The following is a 20,974-nucleotide window of genomic DNA, read 5'->3' on the forward strand; positions in this document are numbered from 1 at the left end:
TCCCTCCGGCTGCATGGCAATCCCTGCATGTGTTGTGGCTGTCAAACACACAGGACTGCCTGCCGGACAGCTAGCACCGGAGCATGCTCAGATAACACCTCATCCCAGCACGGCCGCCCATCACTAACAGAGAAGCATTGTGAGAACCAATAACGGGTGTGTGACACCACCAGTAGCCGTCACTTATTGCCCTAGGGATTAGGCCTCGTTCAGATGTCTGCTTTTTGGGTATAGAAGAAAAAAGGAAAATGTAATATACGGTGTATATATATATATTTTTACACACATTTCAATCTTTAACACATTAGGCTTTGTGCATATGTATTTTTTTCATTTTGTTAGGAAGTTGTGGAGACGAAACCTGAGCGACTACTCTCCAAATCCTCCACAGAAATGCAAAACTCCTTAAAAAACAAGTTTCTGATCATTTTCTACTCCAAAAACTAAAAAAAAAAAAAAACAATTACTGTGTGCACATATCCTGAAACAGTAAAAAAAAAAAAAAAAAAACCCGGACCACACACTCCTGGAACCCGGGCAGCGCGCATGTGCTTTCCTCTTGCTCACAGGCAATGACTTGTCTTGATGAGTTTGATCAGTGATTGAAATAATAAAAAGAAATGAACACAAAAAAACAAATAGCACATAAATGTCATACAGGTGCCGTCCATTTTTTTTATGGACCACTTCCAGACAGAAGTGGTAAACTCTCCGACGTTTAGCCCATATATGGTGAATCCGCATCCAACATAAGTATGGATAAAAAGTCTGTGTAAGCTCAAATAAACGAGAGATACTTCAGATACATTCCTGGTGTACTGGGTCTGGTCTCTCTCCGGCCGTGATGTCATCAATAAGGTGGACTCATCAGAGAACAGTCAGTACATGAAAGCAGCGCCAGAACCGCCGTCGGGGAATGAAAGCAGCGCCAGAACCGCCGTCAGTACATGAAAGCAGCGTCAGAACCGCCGTCAGGGAATGAAAGCAGCGCCAGAACCGCCGTCAGGGAATGAAAGCAGCGCCAGAACCGCCGTCAGGGAATGAAAGCAGCGCCAGAACCGCCGTCAGGGAATGAAAGCAGCGCCAGAACCGCCGTCAGGGAATGAAAGCAGCGCCAGAACCGCCGTCAGGGAATGAAAGCAGCGCCAGAACCGCCGTCAGGGAATGAAAGCAGCGCCAGAACCGCCGTCAGGGAATGAAAGCAGCGCCAGAACCGCCGTCAGGGAATGAAAGCAGCGCCAGAACCGCCGTCAGGGAATGAAAGCAGCGCCAGAACCACCGTCAGGGAATGAAAACCGTGCCAGAACCGTCAGTACATGAATGCAGCGCCAGAACCACCATCAGTACATGAAAGCAGCGCCAGAACCGTCAGTACATGAAAGCAGCGCCAGAACCGCCGTCAGTGCATGAATGCAGCGCCAGAACCGCCATCAGTGCATGAATGCAGCGCCAGAACCGCCGTCAGTACATGAAAGCAGCGCCAGAACCGCCGTCAGTACATGAAAGCAGCGCCAGAACCGCCGTCAGGGAATGAAAGCAGCGCCAGAACCGCCGTCAGGGAATGAAAGCAGCGCCAGAACAGCCGTCAGGGAATGAAAGCAGCGCCAGAACAGCCGTCAGAGAATGAAAGCAGCGCCAGAACCACCGTCAGGGAATGAAAGCAGCGCCAGAACCGTCAGTACATGAAAGCAGCGCCAGAACCACCGTCAGGGAATGAAAACCGTGCCAGAACCACCGTCAGGGAATGAAAGCAGCGCCAGAATAGCCGTCAGTACATGAAAGCAGCGCCAGAACCACCGTCAGTACATGAAAGCAGCGCCAGAACCGCCGTCAGTACATGAAAGCAGCGCCAGAACCGCCGTCAGTACATGAAAGCAGCGCCAGAACCGCCGTCAGTACATGAAAGCAGCGCCAGAACCGCCGTCAGTACATGAATGCAGCGCCAGAACCGCCGTCAGTGCATGAAAGCAGCGCCAGAACCGCCGTCAGTGCATGAATGCAGCGCCAGAACCGCCGTCAGTGCATGAATGCAGCGCCAGAACCGCCGTCAGTGCATGAATGCAGCGCCAGAACCGCCGTCAGTGCATGAAAGCAGCGCCAGAACCGCCGTCAGGGAATGAAAGCAGCGCCAGAACCGCCGTCAGGGAATGAAAGCAGCGCCAGAACCGCCGTCAGGGAATGAAAGCAGCGCCAGAACCGCCGTCAGGGAATGAAAGCAGCGCCAGAACCGCCGTCAGGGAATGAAAGCAGCGCCAGAACCGCCGTCAGGGAATGAAAGCAGCGCCAGAACCGCCGTCAGGGAATGAAAGCAGCGCCAGAACCGCCGTCAGGGAATGAAAGCAGCGCCAGAACCGCCGTCAGGGAATGAAAGCAGCGCCAGAACCGCCGTCAGGGAATGAAAGCAGCGCCAGAACCGCCGTCAGGGAATGAAAGCAGCGCCAGAACCGCCGTCAGGGAATGAAAGCAGCGCCAGAACCGCCGTCAGGGAATGAAAGCAGCGCCAGAACCGCCATCAGGGAATGAAAGCAGCACCAGAACCGCCGTCAGGGAATGAAAGCAGCACCAGAACAGCCGTCAGAGAATGAAAGCAGCGCCAGAACCACCATCAGGGAATGAAAGCAGCGCCAGAACCGTCAGTACATGAAAGCAGCGCCAGAACCACCGTCAGGGAATGAAAACCGTGCCAGAACCACCGTCAGGGAATGAAAGCAGCGCCAGAATAGCCGTCAGTACATGAAAGCAGCGCCAGAACCACCGTCAGTACATGAATGCAGCGCCAGAACCACCGTCAGTACATGAATGCAGCGCCAGAACCACCGTCAGTACATGAAAGACGCAAATACATTTGAATATGGGAAGGAGCGGCGTCACCTGGACAGCTCTGTGAGCCACACATCATTCTGCAGGCAGCATGTGGCTCGCATGTTATGCTGTCCTGCTTATAGGTATATAGGGGGTCCGCACCCGGACCATGAAATCAACCTAAAGCCTACGGCCTTATTTAGGAGTCAGTTTTTCACATACAAGTGCCATCTGTGTTTTCATGGATAGCACTAGTACCTGATAATCTATGGAGCTTTTCGTGGTCCATGCAAGACTGCGGAGACACGTCCGATTTTAATCGGTGTGTCAAATCAAAATATACAATGCAAGTCTAAGGGTCCGTGAAAAAAAATTAGATGCCTTCCGAGTATGGTCCGATTTTCATGGATTGTTAGGCTGGAGAAATTTTTTTTTTCAAGAAAGCAAAAAAAAAAAAAAAAAAAAAAAAATAGACACTTGGACCAAACTCACGGAACTTGGTCCGTTTTTCTCGAACGTGAAAACCCAGACGTGTGAATGAGGCCAAACTGTGCGGCTCATGGACCCCACCCGATCAGTGGCAATGTATGACGCATCGTTACAATGGATACATTTCTGGGGAAGAAACGCTCTGTAGAGCAGAGTTTCCACATTCAGGTTTTTTGTTTTTTTTTTGTAAAAGCCAGGAGGGGATCATAAATGTAAGACCCCCTTTACACCCGTAAATAAAGAAACAGACGACATGTACACCTATAACCCTACATGCATTTTATTACAAGACTAAATCGAGCATATGTGAAAAATTTCTCATTCAGTTACTACATCTAGGGGCACAAATATTTGGAAAGAACAAAAAAAAAAAATCATTAAATTATGAGAAAATATGATTAAATCATTGACCAAATAGAAAATTTATATAATAAAGCCAGAAAAAAAAAAAAGGTCGTAAAATATAGTTTACAATAATTATTCACATTCATGGCTGTACATCAATACATACAACATCGTGGCCCAGAACATGAATTCAATCCAAATATTTCATATATTAGAATTTAAATAACACAGACTGAACTAGAGGCCAAACATTTAGCCAGCAAATAACCTTATACGAGAATAAAAATACAAAAAAAAAAAGTGAATATCCTATCATTGCATTATTTGTTTTCATCATTTTTTTTTTTTTTTTTTAATTTATTTAAGCTTAGCCTGTACATCACAGTTACAGTCAGCGACAAACCAGAAAAAGAGAAAAAATAATAATAAAAAAAAAAAAACTGCCACCAACCTGAAAGGAAAGCCAACTTACTATCAAGAAAATTTTTTACATTTTTTTTTTCTAAATTCCGTAACTTAAATTTCAGCAGTACTATAAACTCTGCCGCCAATCGAGGCATGTTGGCAGACACTGAGTTAAACCTAGACTGTGGTCTTTTAAGCGTTTTATCCCCCCTTCCCCCACACCACCACCATCGGGCTTGTAGACAAGCTGCGTCACAGAATATAATAATTAATAAAAAAAAAATTCTAACAATTATCTATCTTCTTTTAAGGTCACTGTGCAAGTTGCGTGTGCGTTCCTTATGAGCAGCATAGGCGTCAATGTTACCAGCCGTAGTATGGGGGGCGCTCGGGGTAGATCCTAAAGTAGTCTGATAGTTACGCATCCAGCTGTGGGTAATGTCGACATTAACCAGCGTTAGGATTCGGGGTCCCGCTACCGTGCCAAAAAAAATAAAAAATCCAAGTACTATAGAGACCACCATTACTTCAGTGTCAGAAATCCCACCGTCAACTAGTAAGAGGGGCGGCCATGTTGGATGATGAATTACCGCTATAGAAGGCCCTTCCAAAAAAGGAAAAAAAGAGGGATATAAGGAGCCCAAGGACAATTCTTTTTTTTTATTGATTTATACAGCCGGCTGTGCTATTCATCCATGACACGCCTGTAAGACCGGTCTGTAGACTACTACAGGATGTTCATGGCCTTAAATAGGGTGTATGCGATTAAACCAGAGCCACTACTGTCCATTGTCTGGTACTGCAGCTCAGCCTTGTTCACTTAAAATGGGGCTTAGCTGCAATACCAGAAGCAGCCAATACACAAGAGTGGCGCTGTTTTCAGGAAAAAAAAAAAAAAAAAATTAACAGACCTATATCTTTTTTTCTTCTAATTTCATCCCCCCTCCCCCCTACTGGCCGCTTCTGGTATTGCAACCCAGCCTTGTTCACTTGTATGGGGCCAAGCTGCAGTACCACAAACAACCAATACACGGAAGGGGCACAGTTTATGGATAAACAACACAGACCTTTTTAAAAACAAAAAATATCCTCGCTTCATACATCCTCTTTAAAACAGTAAAGGCAGGTGTCCGGGACTGAAGAACGCAGCCTCTGACGCACCGAGCACGCGAGCTGCACTCACCGCGAATCACACTTCTGCCTAAAGTCTATGCCAGCGAGCGGTCGGCCACCTCCATCACAACCTGTTAGCTTTGACTTTTTCGCCTATTTACAGAAATGTTTTGACCCCCTAAATGGAAGTGATTCGTGAACTGATATTTTGGGGTTTGACAAGTACCGTAAATCCTTTTTTGAGAATTAAGTCTGACTGATCTGATGTGTGTGTAATAATATAATAATATATTTTACATACACAATCTGTGGTGTATAAAATGTGCGACAATTACATATTTTCCCATTACTAATTATAAATATACTATATATATATATATATATATATATATATATATATATATATATATATATATATATATATATATATATATATATATATATTTTATTTTTTTTTAAATATACATATATATTTAAAAAAATATATATTTTAATATGTATATATAATGCAATAAATACAGGTAACAAATGATTTTATTACACATATATTTATTTATTACATTATATATACATATATTAACACATTTTATACACAACAGATTATGGGTATGTGTGTGTTTGTGTGTATATATATATATATATATATATATATATATATATATATATATATATATATATATATATATATATATATATATATATATATATACACACATACATACATACACACACACATATATATACATATACACACATATATATATATCTCAAATGAAAAGAAAGCAATAATATATATGGGCTTAAATAGCAGCAGGCAGATATAATGGTAAAACATCTCTCTGTGGGTATATGTTACTGTAGTCAGTAGAACAGTCTTTAGCATTCCTATATTTCTCTTCTTATAAACTACCACCCCCCCCCCACAAAAAAAAAAAAAAAAAAAATGGCTGGCCTCTTAAAATCCAATATGGTGCCAAGAGATCTCCTTTTCGATTGGTCTTGCAGCAGTCGGGAGCTCTACGGCTACATCAGGACGCACTTTCGGACCGAAGATAAAATCTAGGATATAGGATTTTTTTTCTTTACAATTTTATATTTATCTCTCTATATATATGTATAAATAAAATGTACGATGATATATTCAGTGCTACGGCCGACGCTTGGGTTTCTTCCCCGGCTTCTCATTATTTCTAAGTCTGTGTGGTGCACAGTTCATGTACTAAAGTCGAAGTACCACCTAAGACGAGAAGATCTGGAAGCAACGTCTCTGACCTTATCCAATGCACTATGAACGGAAGTAAGAGTCGATCCCTTGGATGGAGCCGAGGCTGCGCCTTATCACTTCCGGACTGGTCAGCTCCCCTGATCTGACTAGCTCACTGCCAAATACCAAAAAAAAAAATAATAGGCAAGATGAAGGTCCCACGGACTACTGTGTATGAGATTCTCACATGTGCACGAGTACAATGATCTGTGAGGTTTTTTCTACCGACTGTACGTTAAGCTGGCATAGCGAGGACTACCCACTAGGTTGCAGAAGATATAGAGCTGGTGTGCACAAAAGCAGAAAAAAAAAAGAAAAGAAAAAAAAAAATTAATCACCACAGCAACGATATGCATGTCGTAACTCAACAGAAGCACAGAGAAGAAGCGAGGTGAACCCTGGACTCCATGACTGTCCACGTGGAGGTGTCCTGCGGTGGAGATGGCGGCTCGGGGAGTGGAGAGGGGTCGCTCTTCTGTTCTGCTATGTAAAGCTCATCTGTCGAATCCGGGACTCTAGCAGCCCGAGGGAAGCTTGCGGCACGTGGAAGAGACATCGCTATTTGCTGCTGTTTTGGTGATTCTGGTATCTGTGCCGCCAAACTTCCTGGATCTTTTTGCACCATTTGTGTGCGTTTCCGCTAGGGTCCATCAGGTAATATGTTCGGTTAGGCTGCGGAGGGAAAATGGAAAGGTTAGGAGAGGACAACCCGCCAACAAACTCATACAGATCCTCATGGTAATAGTCATTTGGCCACCGAGTCTCATGGACTCACTCAGACCCTATTTGTTCGCATAGGCGTTATCTGGGCATGCTCTACTCTGGAAAAAAATCACTGTACAGGGGGAGGCGAGATGTAATATCACCTACTGGGAATGGTGGATCCTGTGTTACCCACTGTGTATAGAGGAGGCATCAGTCACTGTAATACTGTCTATGATTACAATGCTGAAAACCCATCTATACAGAACAAGAAGTGTCGGTCTAGTAGAAGACCTAGTTGCCAGATTGAAAATTGCAAAATTTATTTACTTATATAGATAGTGATATGGAGAATAATAAAAAATTAACATCTAAACCCAACTTTAACACAAGTGAAGGGGGCGCACTGTGGCTTCAGGTTCTTGGTTGGAGGGGAGGTGGTGCACACACAATTGAAGCTGGGGAATCTGCCCGTGAGGTCCAGGTCTATGACCACATTTGTTTTCAGGATGGACAGTAACCAAAAGACTTTTGTGGAGAAAACTATGCACAACTATTGCCATAGGAATCTATTGAGACGAACACCGGCTGCCATTTATAGCAGCCACACACTATACAGGACTTATTTAAGAAATCCGCTTCTTTCTCCTCCAGGACGGATCCTTCACTCAGTGAAGACAAACCTTCCCATTACTCAGATAGATGACAGTTGGTGCTTTTAAAGTTCTATGATGAGGGGAGGAGCTAGCGGAATACACAGACATTCTGACAGTCACAGCCCTCCATAGAACTTTAGAAGCACCAACTGTCATTTCCCATCTCAGAAATGGGAAAACCTGTCTGCACTGTGAATTGAAAATGAGTGATCAGTCCAGGAGGAGAAAGAAGCAGATTTATCTAAAAACATATGCTAGAAAGTTTCTTGCTTTCACCTGTTCTATTAATTTACAGGAATAAAAAAATACGTACGCTACTCACCTGGTAGCAGTGTTTTTTCAGGAGCCATGACAGCACAACGAGAGAGGGGATCCGCCCTTCAGGGACAGGACACCTCAGACATAAAAAGGGCGGCACCTCACTCCCCCGCCAGTTGGTTTACAGAGTATGAAAGGACTTTCTAGGTTATTAGCACATAAACAATATTAATATATGGTACAATTCACCCAGTGAATAAACTTAGGATTAACTAAAGGAAGTGTTGAACCCATAAAGCAAAGAGGGTAGGGAATATAAGGGTGCTGTCATGGCTCCTGAAAAAACACTGCTACCAGGTGAGTAGCGTACGTATTTATTCAGTCGCCATGACAGCACAACGAGAGACTTTCAGAGAAGTGAAAAAGTGACTAGGGGAGGACCACTGCCTCCAGCACCCTTCTCCCAAACGTGAGGTCGGAGGAGCCACCTAGATCTAATCTATAGTGTCTAAGAAAGGAAGATGGAAAAGACCATGTGGCTGCCACTAGAACGTCGCTGGGAGCTTCTCAAAGGCTGCTCAAGTGGTTGCTGCTGTTCACCGCACAGCTGCGGTGTTCCCTCCAGTGACTCCATACCGGAAAAGGTGGACAGGAACACGCTGAGGCCTCAGTGCAACGTTTAAATCCATCCCCCTGGGTACCACCCCCGGATGGGGGTCAGCAGGGCTTCCTCCAGGTGTCGCTAATCGGTATTAACACCGATAGGCTCCGTCCACTGTGAGCCGTGCCCCCACGCTGAGCGCCGGACTCCCTGCGGCCAAAATCCCCCCACCGCCCCTGGGCGCCGCCATTAGCCAGGAAAAGAGCGCTACCGCGCATGCGCGGCCGCGTCATCACCCCGCGCCGCTCGCCGCGTCATCCGGACACGCCCCTTCCGGTCACAGCTGCGGCGCTGAGGGCAGACGCGCCGAACAGGGCCGGCAGCGTCCCCCGGCCAAGACGGACCACAGCGGTAGCGGCGGACAGGCCCCAGATGCTCCGCAGGCATGGTTCTACGGCCTACTTACCAGGTAACGCGGACACCCAAGAAGCTAACCCCTTCCCTTGGGTTGCTTCCTCCTGCTGCCACCGACACCAACAGTCCCCCTGCCGTGTGGTGCTACCAACCTCCTGACCAGGCCGAGGCAGGGGACCCCAGCTACCTGTATCGGCCCGTCAGGAGTGGGATAGCTTCTTTTCTTCAACCTTCTTCCGAAAGGTCTGTCTGAAGAGGTTCCGCTGTCAGGGACAGGAAACCAACTGGCGGGGGAGTGAGGTGCCGCCCTTTTTATGTCTGAGGTTTCCTGTCCCTGAAGGGCAGATCCCCTCTCTCGTTGTGCTGTCATGGCGACTGAATAAAGATAGATTAAATGATGGTTGCCCTTTAAGGTTTTAGTCTTAGGGTACCGTCACACTATAACATTTCGATCGCTACGACGGTACGATTCGTGACGTTCCAGCGATATCGTTACGATATCGCTGTGTCTGACACGCAGCAGCGATCAGGGATCCTGCTGAGAATCGTACGTCGTAGCAGATCGTTTAGAACTTTCTTTCATCGCTGGATCTCCCGCTGTCATCGCTAGATCGGTGTGTGTGACACCGATCTAGCGATCTAGCGATGCGATCCAGCGATGCGTTCGCTTGTAACCAGGGTAAACATCGGGTAACTAAGCGCAGGACCGCGCTTAGTTACCCGATGTTTACCCTGGTTACAAGCGTTAAACTAAAAAAAAACAAACAGCACATACTTACATTCTGGTGTCCGTCAGGTCCCTTGCCGTCTCTGCTTCCCGCACTGTGACTGCCGGCCGTAAAGTGAAAGCAGAGCACAGCGGCTGTGCTTTCACTTTCACTTTACGGCCGGCAGTCACTGAGTGCGGGAAGCAGACTGCAAGGGACCTGACGGACACCAGAATGTAAGTATGTGCTGTTTTTTTTTTTTAGTTTAACGCTTGTAACCAGGGTAAACATCGGGTAACTAAGCGCGGTCCTGCGCTTAGTTACCCGATGTTTACCCTGGTTACCCAGGGACCTCGGCATCGTTGGTCGCTGGAGAGCTGTCTGTGTGACAGCTCCCAGCGACCACACTACGATTTACCTACGATCACGGCCAGGTCATATCGCTGGTCGTGATCGTAGGTAAATCGTATAGTGTGACGGTACCCTTAGTCCAGCAGCTTACTGCAAATTGCAGAACAATCCTGGGGTTACCAAGACCTGACAGCAAAAAAAAAAAAAGTTCAATCCAGGCCAGGTTAGCGCCAGAGAATCCTGACATTTACCGTGAATCGCCATGTAGCCTTAAATTCTAGACACGTGAACCCCTCGGACTCGAGATACGCGGCAATATTCCCTGGAGTATACACAGTTATACGACTGATTGACCAATGATGGCAAAACGCTGGCAGGAGCCCCCTCAACAACGCTGTATACTCACAGTATGAACAAAAAAGGTTTTGAAATTCTTTGCTTCTGGGCGCAGCTCCTGTGACCACGGGATTTCTCCTTTTAGGACTTTATTTACTGGATCCACATAATAAAGGTGCGGGCCTTCTGTAAGAAGAAGCTGACGTCGGCGAGCAAACAAGCCCTGCGAGAGAAAACACAAAACACGTGAGGGGAAACGTCACAGTGGGACCAAGATACACATACATGAAAAAAATACAATAATAATAATATACACACACCTATATTATTTTTGATAGGTGTGTATACATGTTAAAGCATATTATATTCTATATATACCATATATACTCGAGTATAAGCCGAGATTTTCAGCCCATTTTTGGGGGCTGAAAGTCCCCCTCTCGGCTTATACTCGAGTCATATACGGGGGGTCGGCAGGTGAGGGGGAGCGGGGGCTGTGTAATTATACTTACCTGCTCCTGGCGCGGTCCCTGCAGTCCCTGGCTTCCCCGGCGCTGCAGATTCTCCCTGTACTGAGTGGTCACATGGCACCGCTCATTACAGAAATGAATAGGCGGCTCCACCTCCCATAGGGGTGGAGCCGCATATTCATTGCTGTAAATAATCGGTAACTGTGACCGCTCAATTACAGGAAGAAGCTGCAGCGCCGGGGAAGCCAGGGACTGCAGGGACCGCGCCAGGAGCAGGTAAGGGGAGCGCAGCGCTGCGCGATATTTACCTGCTCCTCGCTCCGGTGCGGCTCTGTCTGCAGCGTCCTCTAGCAGTGACGCTTAGGTTAGAGGGCGCTGTGATGTAGTCAGTGCGCGCCCTCTGCTGAGCGTCAGTGCTGGAGACGGAGCCGCAGAGGAGCAGGTAAATATTGAAAGCGCTGGCGTCCTGAGCAAGAGAGGTGAGTATGTGATTTTTTTTTTTATTGCAGCACCAGCAGCATTCTATATGGCACAGCTTTATAAGGAGCATCTATGGGGCCATAATCAACAGTGCAGAGCATTATATATGGGGCACAGCTTTATAAGGAGCATCTATGGGGCCATAATCAACAGTGCAGAGCATTATATATGGGGCACAGCTTTATAAGAAGCATCTATGGGGCCATAATGAACTGTGCAGAGCATTATATATATGGCACAGCTTTATAAGGAGCATCTATGGGGCCATAATGAACGGTGCAGAGCATTATATATGGGGCACAGCTTTATAAGGAGCATCTATGGGGCCATAATGAACGGTGCAGAGCATTATATATATGGCACAGCTTTATAAGGAGCATCTATGGGGCCATAATGAACGGTGCAGAGCATTATATATGGGGCACAGCTTTATGTGGAGCATCTATGGGGCCGTAATGAACGGTATGGAGAATCTATTTTTATTTTTGAAATTTACCAGTAGCTGCTGCATTTCCTACCCTAGGCTTATACTCAAGTCAATAAGTTTTCCCAGTTTTTTTGTGGCAAAATTAGGGGGGGTCGGCTTATACACGGTATTTTGTCTAAAAAAAAAAATGTATGCATTAAATATATACATATATATATACATATATACACACACACACGTGTGTGTGTGTGTGTGTGTGTGTGTGTGTGTGTGTGTGTGTGTGTGTGTGTGTGTGTGTGTATATATATATATACACACACACACACACACTACATAATTGTCTAAAGGGTCACTTCCATCTTTCTGTCTGTCACAGATATGCATTGTCATGGAATCCAAGTCACTGATTGGTCTCGCCAGCTGCCTGTCATGGCTGCCAAGACCAATCAGCGACGGCCACAGTCCGATTAGTCCCTCCCTACTCCCCTGCAGTCAGCGCCCGCTCCATACTACACGCAGTCACCGCTCACACAGGGTTAATGCCAGCGGTAACGGACCGCGTTATGCCGCGGGTAACTCACTCCGTTACCGCCGCTATTAACCCTGTGTGACCAAGTTTTTACTATTGATGCTGCCTATGCCGCGTCAATAGTAAAAACATCTAATGATAATAATTTAAAAAAATAAAAAATTATATACTCACCTTTCGCGACGCTCCGGTGACCGCTTCATGCAAGCGGCAGGATGCCGCATGCAAGGATGGTATGGGAGAAGGACCTGCCATGACGTCATGGTCATGTGACCGAACTACAAGGGGCCCTCGGAAGGTGAGTATATGTTTATTTTTTAACCTGTCACATACGTGTCTGGGCAATATACTACGTGGCAATATACTACGTGACTGGGCAATATACTACGTGGCTGGGCAATATACTACGTGGACATGCATATTCTAGAATAGCCGATGCGTTAGAATCGGGCCACCATCTAGTATGCATATGCAGCATCAATAGTAAAAACATAGAATGTTAAAAATAATAATAATTAAAAAAAAAAAAATTATTCTCCCCTTAAGAAGTCCGTCGCAGCCTTTCCCGCTCCGGTCCCAAGAATGCATTGCGGAACTGACTCGAGATCACGTAGCGGTCTCGCGAGATGATGACGTAGCGGTCTCACGAGACCGCTACATGATCTCAACTCATTGCCGCAATGCATTCTTGGGAGAATCGGTAAACGCCTCGGCTGGATCCGGGGGCCGACGGAAGGTGAGTATATAACTTTTTTATTTTAATTGTTATATTTAACAGGGATATGGTGCCCACATTGCTATATAATATGTGGGATGTGCTATATACTGCGTGGCCTGTGATTATATATATATACAATATATATATATTATATATATATATATATATATATATATATATATATATATATATATATATATATATATTTCATTTATTATAACACACAGCGATTGCCGCATTAACGTCTACTCACCTTTCTTTTATCAACTGGACCCATTTTCAGTATTAAATTGTTTTCCACAAACTGGTGCCTGTAAGGAAGAAGAATAGTCATTCCAGATGCAGCACTTCATCCCAAATTGCAAGGATGTGTGGCTGGGTCCTGTATTGGGAAAGCGAGGGCGTGATATGCAGATAGTTTTGGAAGCTGCTTCAGGCAGGTGTGTTTCCAAAAGTGACTTCTCTTATTTTTGTGGAGCCTTTTTTTGCCAGCATTGTGTTTTGTTTTTTTTAATTATTGACAGTTTTTACAGACGGCTTCAATTTGGAATAACCCAGAAAATGATGCCGTATGCAAATACCCAAGAATGTGTTGACATCTAGTCGTTTTTTTGGCTGAGTTTTTGTAGCAGAAACAGCCTTAATGATGTTGTCAGGTTTAGAAAACCTATTCAGCAAATTCCCAACTGGGGAATTCAGACTTGGTGGATCTATAATCCTGAGAGTAAATGGCTCCGGATCCCTCACCACATCCATGAATTACATGGACAGCCCATTAACTTGAAATGACCGCTTTGTAATACTTATTTTCCCCTGCGGAGGCACTGCAGGGAAATTGAGTAGTTACTGCACGGATCTCCCTTCTGACTACATGTTTGGCACATGGCTAGGATGTCACTTCATGATCCGGTGTATGAGGGAGCTCAGTGCTGGTGTTTCCCTCAGTAAAGTGGCGCCCCCTAGCTGCATCCACCTGAATCTCCACCGCCACATATTTCCACACTCACCATTGGTTTCCGCCAGCTTGTTTCTGTAGCAGAAGCCGCTTCTCCTCCTCTGAGAACTGGAGATCAAGCTCGAAAGAGTTATTATCCAGGTCGTGAATGTACTGTTCAATGTTACTCCCGGATCTCTGCGGCTGAACCGGTTCTGGGATGGACAGAGCCTGGGAGGACACGGAGGAGGCGACCTGCATCCCCCCAAACTGACTCAAGAGGTCGTCATACTGGAAAAAGAAGAAGAGAAGACGGCCGAGAGTTTATAGGTCATTTAGATTAAAATCCACTTTTACACCATCAATATCAAATGTGAAGTCATATGAAGACTGTATGATGGGAGAACTGGCATGTACAACGTATGTAGAAGAGGGTTTGGGATCCAATGGAAAACCCTAATAACTTTGTGGGGACCAGATCCATTCCGGCTTTGAGTAATTTTTCTTTATTAGTAGCTGCATGACGCGGTTTTTCGTAGGACGACAATATTTAATGGGATTAAATAGAGTTTCTGCCAATCACAGTCATTGGAGCAAACCAGCACCTGTGTATTACAGCCGATGGCCCGCTCCTGCAATCTCGTCCCCGGATACAGTGACCCGGACCACCTCGCTCTTTAAACTGCTCACAGAGGTCGTCATGGTGTGAAGGACAACACATATTACAAGAGACAACCACAACATGAAGGTTGTACGGTATCTGAAGAGATCACGTCATCAAAAACAACCTATGGTTTCATTTAGGTTTACAAAAATGTAATTGTGATATGAAAAATAAGTTATTAAAAAAATACAAATAAAATGGTGCAATTTTCAGCGGCTCACTACCCGGAAATCAGACTCCTGCGCCCTGCACTTTATATGGATGGTGGCAGCAATAGACTGAAACAGACCCTATATGTTTGTATAGAAGCAGAACCTGAGCATGCTCAAATCTGGGCACAGGTCGTTGTGAGGAGGTGAGCTGTGACATCACCTATTGCGAATGATGGATCCAGTGTTATCTACTGTATATAGGGGTGTTATCAGTCATTGTACAGGAGGAGGAGGTGAGCTGTGACATCACCTATTGCGAATGATGGATCCAGTGTTATCTACTGTATATAGAGGTGATATCATTCATTGTACAGGAGGAGGAGGTGAGCTGTGACATCACCTATTGCGAATGATGGATCCAGTGTTATCTACTGTATATAGAGGTGTTATCAGTCATTGTACAGGAGGAGGAGGTGAGCTGTGACATCACCTATTGCGAATGATGGATCCAGTGTTATCTACTGTATATAGAGGTGATATCATTCATTGTGCAGGAGGAGGTGAGCTGTGATACCACCTATTGTGAATGGTGAAATCTTGTGTTATCGCTTATGGAGAAATTGATAAAGTTCATGTTTATGGTCTGTCAGGTCATGATAGCGTCGTAAGTGGCGGATCACATGCTAAGGGTGGATATACCACTGGTGCAACCTGTGCTGCCACAGAGGCTGAGGAGAAAAGGAGGCAAAATCCACCTTCAAATCAGGTGGCTTTTTACATTATGATGAGATATTGGACTGCGAAGAGCTCATATATGGTTCTTGCACAGGGGCCTCTTCTGCCTGTGTTCACAATTGGTTAAATGTCTGGGAACCCTAATGTTACCAAGAGAATGAGTTTGCAAGGTCCCAATCTTGGCGACAGTGGAAGATGTCCATGCAAAGCTCCCTCCATAGAAATATATGGAACGTGATCTACTCTGAACCAATGTTGCGTTTCCTCGTGTTCTGCTCAAGAGTAAATATCTGAAATCACTTACATTTCCATAAAACTCTTCATCATCTTCAGCCATGGCGGGCAGGTACGCTGTGAGTTTAGGAGGAGTCTGAAGGTGTAGGTCTTGCCACGTGATGCCATCGAAGAACGAATGAGCCTTTAGGGGTCCGTATCCTCCCATCTCCTCACAGCCTAATCGTTTGGTGGGGTCCAGGACCTATTAAATAACCCCATATTATTCTGCCATGTCAGGATATGCGTGCTGCATATGCAGATATTGCAGGGCTGAATTTGTCACTTGGGCTCGGCTCCTTAATTCTCAGACTTATTCACTTGCTCAAGTACTAAATTGTCAGATGCAATTTTAATCTGTATTTTTTCACCAGTAATTCGATTTGTTTTAGGTATATTTTTTGTACCTCATCACACACATCGGGTACATTTTCATCATCTGAATACATTTCTCTAATATCTCAAATCTAATATCTCAAAAATAATTCTTCCTCTTGTGATCAAGTTTGACAAGATCTTTTTTTCAATCTTCATTGACTTCTACTGGCCGTTTTCACTTGGATTGTGCGAGCTGCATTTTCCTAAATTGAACTGCAACTTTGCACGTGTCAGATGTAAAAATGGTTTGTATTAAATGGAATCTGTCAGCTGGACTTTACTATGTAATCTGAGAGTAGCATGATGTAGGGGCAAGACCCTGATCCCAGGGATGTGTCACTTACTAAACCGTGTTGCTGTAATAAAAAATCAGTGTTTTATCAGCAGGAGATTATCACTAGAAGACTAGATGTCTCGTGCCTGCTGGTCCAACCACACCCTCCACTGATTGGCAGCATTCTGTCAATCAGTGGTGTGGGCGGGGTTATGCACAGCTCAGTATTTGAGCTCTGCTTAATCTGCAGGAGAGAAAACTGATTGTTTCCTGGGTGCAGCAGTTGTGATACAAAGTTAGACATTGCTGGAATCAGGGTCTCTATACCTACATGGTGCTGCTGTCAGATTACATAGACACCTGCTGATGGATTTAACTATATTAAAAGTCAGTATATCTAATTTGTGGACACTTGCTTAAAGGGGTTGTCCGGTCTCAAGATACTGATGACCTATCCTTGAGGCAGGTCATCAATATCAAATCGGTGGCTGTCCAACTCCTGGCACCCCCCATTAATCAGTTGTTCTAAGCTCCTGTGCAGCGCCGTTCAGCATGTATTAGTCGCTGATGGGTGCTGCAGATTAGCTCCTATTCTCTTGAATGGATGTGGTGCTGCTGTACCTGGCGGCGGCTACTACACATTGCATGGAGTTGCGCAGGTGATCAGTAGGGGTGCAAAGTGTCAAAAAAAAAACTCCCAAATTTGATATTGATGATGGGTCATCCTATATCTCTTCACCGGACAACCCTTATAAACAGACCAATATCAAACAGAAATATCATCGTCATCTAACTAATAAATATTAAATCTCTTCTTATCGATCGCCCAGAGTCAGTATTTGTGAATTAGAATGATGCTACAGGTCTATTTCACCGATATACTTGCTATGGGCGCCCTGGTTTCTTCGGACGCCCTCTTAGCAGATTCACACATCCGTGTGTACAGTCCTCCATGTAACGTTTTTGTCTGTGCATTGCTTTCCATACTTGGACCTAGACACATGGATGTGTGATTCCGCCGTCCATCTGCCTAGAGGGGGAGAAAAAAGAAAGACATACCAGAAGTTTTTCTACAAGGTCTTTAGCTCTGGGGAAGAACTTTTCGGGGAAGTCATACTCCAGCTTTATTATCTTCTGAAATATAAGGTACTCATTGCTGCGATAGAGAACACAAAGCCGATCAGAAACGGTCATTTCGCACAATCTCATAACTCCAAAATGTGAGCGGCGCTACTTTTCTCCACCTTAGATAAGTGACTCGCTTACCCTGCTCTGAACGGCGGCAATCCGGCTACTAATTGATAGATAATGCAACCCAACGCCCACAGGTCAGAACTGGAGGATGGAAAAAGAAAGGGTCAACCACAATGCAAACGTACAATAAACATGTCACCCTGATATAAGTGCAGTCAGTAAAGGCTGTGCCCCTACAGTCAGCATCACACAGATCACAGCGTGTAACAGCCAAGCTTCGCCGTCCTAGGTGTCCGGTGGTCAGGGAGCTTTACTATCAAAATGTCATTTCTTACTTTCCAGGAGGACAAGCGTGATTGGAATATGTGCTCAGTAAGTGTGGGAGCCTTTAATATTATTAGGTCCAGCGGCTCAGATACCCCTTCCCCCTTTGACGGCTTTTGTTGGGGATACCCGCTGGCGTTTGCTCATATCCTCGGCAGCATTGGTCCTATAATGAGTAACTCCCTGGTGGATTATTGCGCACACCATTCTCCTTACACGCTTCCTCAGGTTTGTCAGGGTAGATACTGCAGTTTGGACACAATTGCATGGCATATAGGGAGTCACTCGGCACAAAATGACTGTTCAAACCAAGCACTGAACCTTGCAGGGGACATACCCCTAATAAAAATCATATGTGCCCAGATTCATTGCAGTGCTTGCCAGAAATTGGGCAATTTTGGAATATGCTAATCTGGTGCTCAACCTTGGTGAGGCTGAGCAGTTCAGTGCACCATCCCACCTATATCCGCCGTCCTTCGGCTCTTGGAAAGTCAGAGCTGTCAATCAAGGAGGGCGGCGTAGATGGATGGAACACATTCACTAAACTTGATGGCCCCCACACTCCTTTTAAAGGGAACCTGTCATCATCACCGCTGCTGTGTCCCTACGGTAATGACCTTTCAATGTATACTAATCCCCCCCTGGAGGACGTATACCAGCCTGCTGCAGATGGAAGAGCCTGTACTCCTGTCCCCATGTCTTCTGCAATGGTGACTATTCTCAGAGTAAGTGCAAAATTTACTGCGAGGCTATGAGTGTAGGGGACGTCATCAATGTCCATCCAGGGGGCAGGAAGACGTACACTGAGGTGGGCTCCAAGGAGGGGATTTGTATATTTCACGGGACAGAAGTGCAGGCTAGTAGTAGTAGACGGCGTCTGGGTGTCCATCTCCAGTAGGCGCCAAAAAATTATACAAGTCAGCGCACGTTTGCACCATTATAGTCTATGGCACCGTCAGCACATACACCCGAATCCTGTTTTATGGGGGACTCGGATATAAGCCCCAATGGAGCCACTGAACGGGTGCATGGACGCACCTTACAGATATCATGGGCTGCGGCGGCAGAGGAATCACATATTTAGTAAAGTCAGTGTAGCAGGAACATTGCGATAGGGGCAAGCTCAGAAAGAGAAAACTTAAAGACAGGTTTTAAGGCTGCATTCCCAAATATTAGCCGCTCAGGCGCTGTTTTTCTGTGCCTGATACAACTCAGTGGATCACAACTGATAGAAGAAAAAAAAAAACAAAGAAAGAGAGAGAACGTTTCCCTTACAGCTTGTGCTTCGGCTACATGCACACTGCATTTCTAGCCACTATCAGAGATATATACCCAGCGACCACCGTCTGGATAGATGATTGGGCAGCCACTCACCATAGGGGCACACGGAGTTTTCCTATACAGCGGATCAGCTTTTTTTTTTTTTTTTTTTGGACCATCATAAATGGCATGCAGAAGCACGCTGGTCAGACGGAAGCCAAAACTACACAGACCTGGCCTCCGCCTGGTGAAGGAGAGTCATCGGGAAGGTGCAAGTAATGGATGGAGCCTTTCCCAATATGTACATGTGCCAAGTGATCTCTCCATGATCTGCAGCGTGAATAACTAACGACTGCTTAAAATTAATGAACAGATCGGAACAGGAAATAAGCGGTGAAAAACCATTAGACTTGCCTTTTACATGCTGATTTTTCTGTGAGAAGCTCCGGAGACACATATTGTGCTGTTCCCACAAATGAATTTGCCCGTGCTGCAGAAAAACAAACAAACAAAAAAAAAAAAATACATTTTCTGAATGGAAGTTAATAATGATTTTTAATTCTGCATTTTTTCCCCCTTCTCTCGTTCTTTAGTTTCAAAGGCATAGATTCACTTTTGACAGCCTATTCCACATGGGTAAGCCCCCTAGATGTATGGCGCAAATCACCCCTCTTTTCCCCACGTTAAAAATAAAGATATTAAAAAAAAAAACACATGTGGTATCGCCACTGTCATAAAAGTCTGATCTATCAAAATATAAAAAGAATTAACCCGATTGGTAAACACTATAGAAGTAAAAAAAAAAAAACACCATCACACAGTTCAATCAATCAAACGTTACGGGGTCTCAGAAAATTGTAAGAATTTTTTTTTTTTTCCACAATTGTTCCCTATTTGAAATTTTTAACCAAATTTTCCAGCACACTATGCGGTAAAGTGAACGCATCATTCAAAAGTACAACTCATCCTGAAAAAATAAATAAAAAAAAAGCCTTCATATGTGGACAAAAAGATAAAATACCGTATATACTAGAGTATAAGCCGAGTTTTTTCAGTAGATTTTTTGTGTGCTGAAAACGCCCCCCTCGGCTTATACTCGAGTGTGGTATCCAGAACATGGAGGGGGAGGTGCAGCAGCAGAGCAGCGGGGTCACAGGAGCCGGCTGCTGTGGCTGACCCCAGCACCCGCTGCTAAAGAGAAATGAATATTCATTTCTCTGTAATAGTGCGCATAGCGTCAGCTGCAGCAGCCGCCGGGCGATCACGTGTGCCGCTACTTAAGAGAAATGAATATTCACCTCTCTCCACTCCCATGGGCATGAAGATAGGTGAATATTCATTTCTCTATGGCTAGTTCCACCCTAGCGTTTGGCGTGGCTGCGGACTTCCTCCATGAAGCCCTGCCCACTGCCGCGCCTCTTCAATAAGCTCCGCCTATACCTGCACGCATCCTGCGTATTTTATCTTCAACATTGGGTACGCAGGCTGTGCGGATGCCTCCGCATGCGTCGTTTTCACGCTGCACTGAACGCAACATGTTGCAATTTGTTCTGGTCGGCACAGCGTGAAAACGACGCATGCGGAGGCATCCGCACAGCCTGCGTACCCAATGTTAAAGATAGGGTACGCAGGACGCGTGCAGGTATAGGCAGAGCTTATTGAAGAGGCGCAGTAGTGGACGGGGCTTCATGGAGGAAGTCCGCAGCCACGCCAAACGCT

At 45.3% G+C, this 20,974-nt stretch overlaps 1 protein-coding gene across 1 annotated transcript in view; it reads right to left on the reverse strand.

Moving 5' to 3' along the window:
• Positions 1-6,545: 6,545 nt before the first annotated feature.
• The window catches only part of PDPK1 (3-phosphoinositide dependent protein kinase 1), a 34,280-nt gene continuing 19,851 nt past the window's right edge, over positions 6,546-20,974 (reverse strand). Inside the window, exons 7-14 of the mRNA XM_069734306.1 lie at positions 19,670-19,745; positions 17,744-17,812; positions 17,537-17,633; positions 15,857-16,030; positions 14,075-14,292; positions 13,321-13,378; positions 10,514-10,666; positions 6,546-7,090 (exon numbers count right to left, since the gene is read on the reverse strand). Of these exons, the coding sequence (XP_069590407.1) occupies positions 6,977-7,090; positions 10,514-10,666; positions 13,321-13,378; positions 14,075-14,292; positions 15,857-16,030; positions 17,537-17,633; positions 17,744-17,812; positions 19,670-19,745 (959 nt within the window). The 3' untranslated portion in view covers positions 6,546-6,976. The remainder of the gene's footprint in view (positions 7,091-10,513; positions 10,667-13,320; positions 13,379-14,074; positions 14,293-15,856; positions 16,031-17,536; positions 17,634-17,743; positions 17,813-19,669; positions 19,746-20,974) is intronic.

Source organism: Ranitomeya imitator, chromosome 7, assembly GCF_032444005.1.
Source record: "Ranitomeya imitator isolate aRanImi1 chromosome 7, aRanImi1.pri, whole genome shotgun sequence".
Lineage (NCBI taxonomy): Eukaryota > Metazoa > Chordata > Amphibia > Anura > Dendrobatidae > Ranitomeya > Ranitomeya imitator.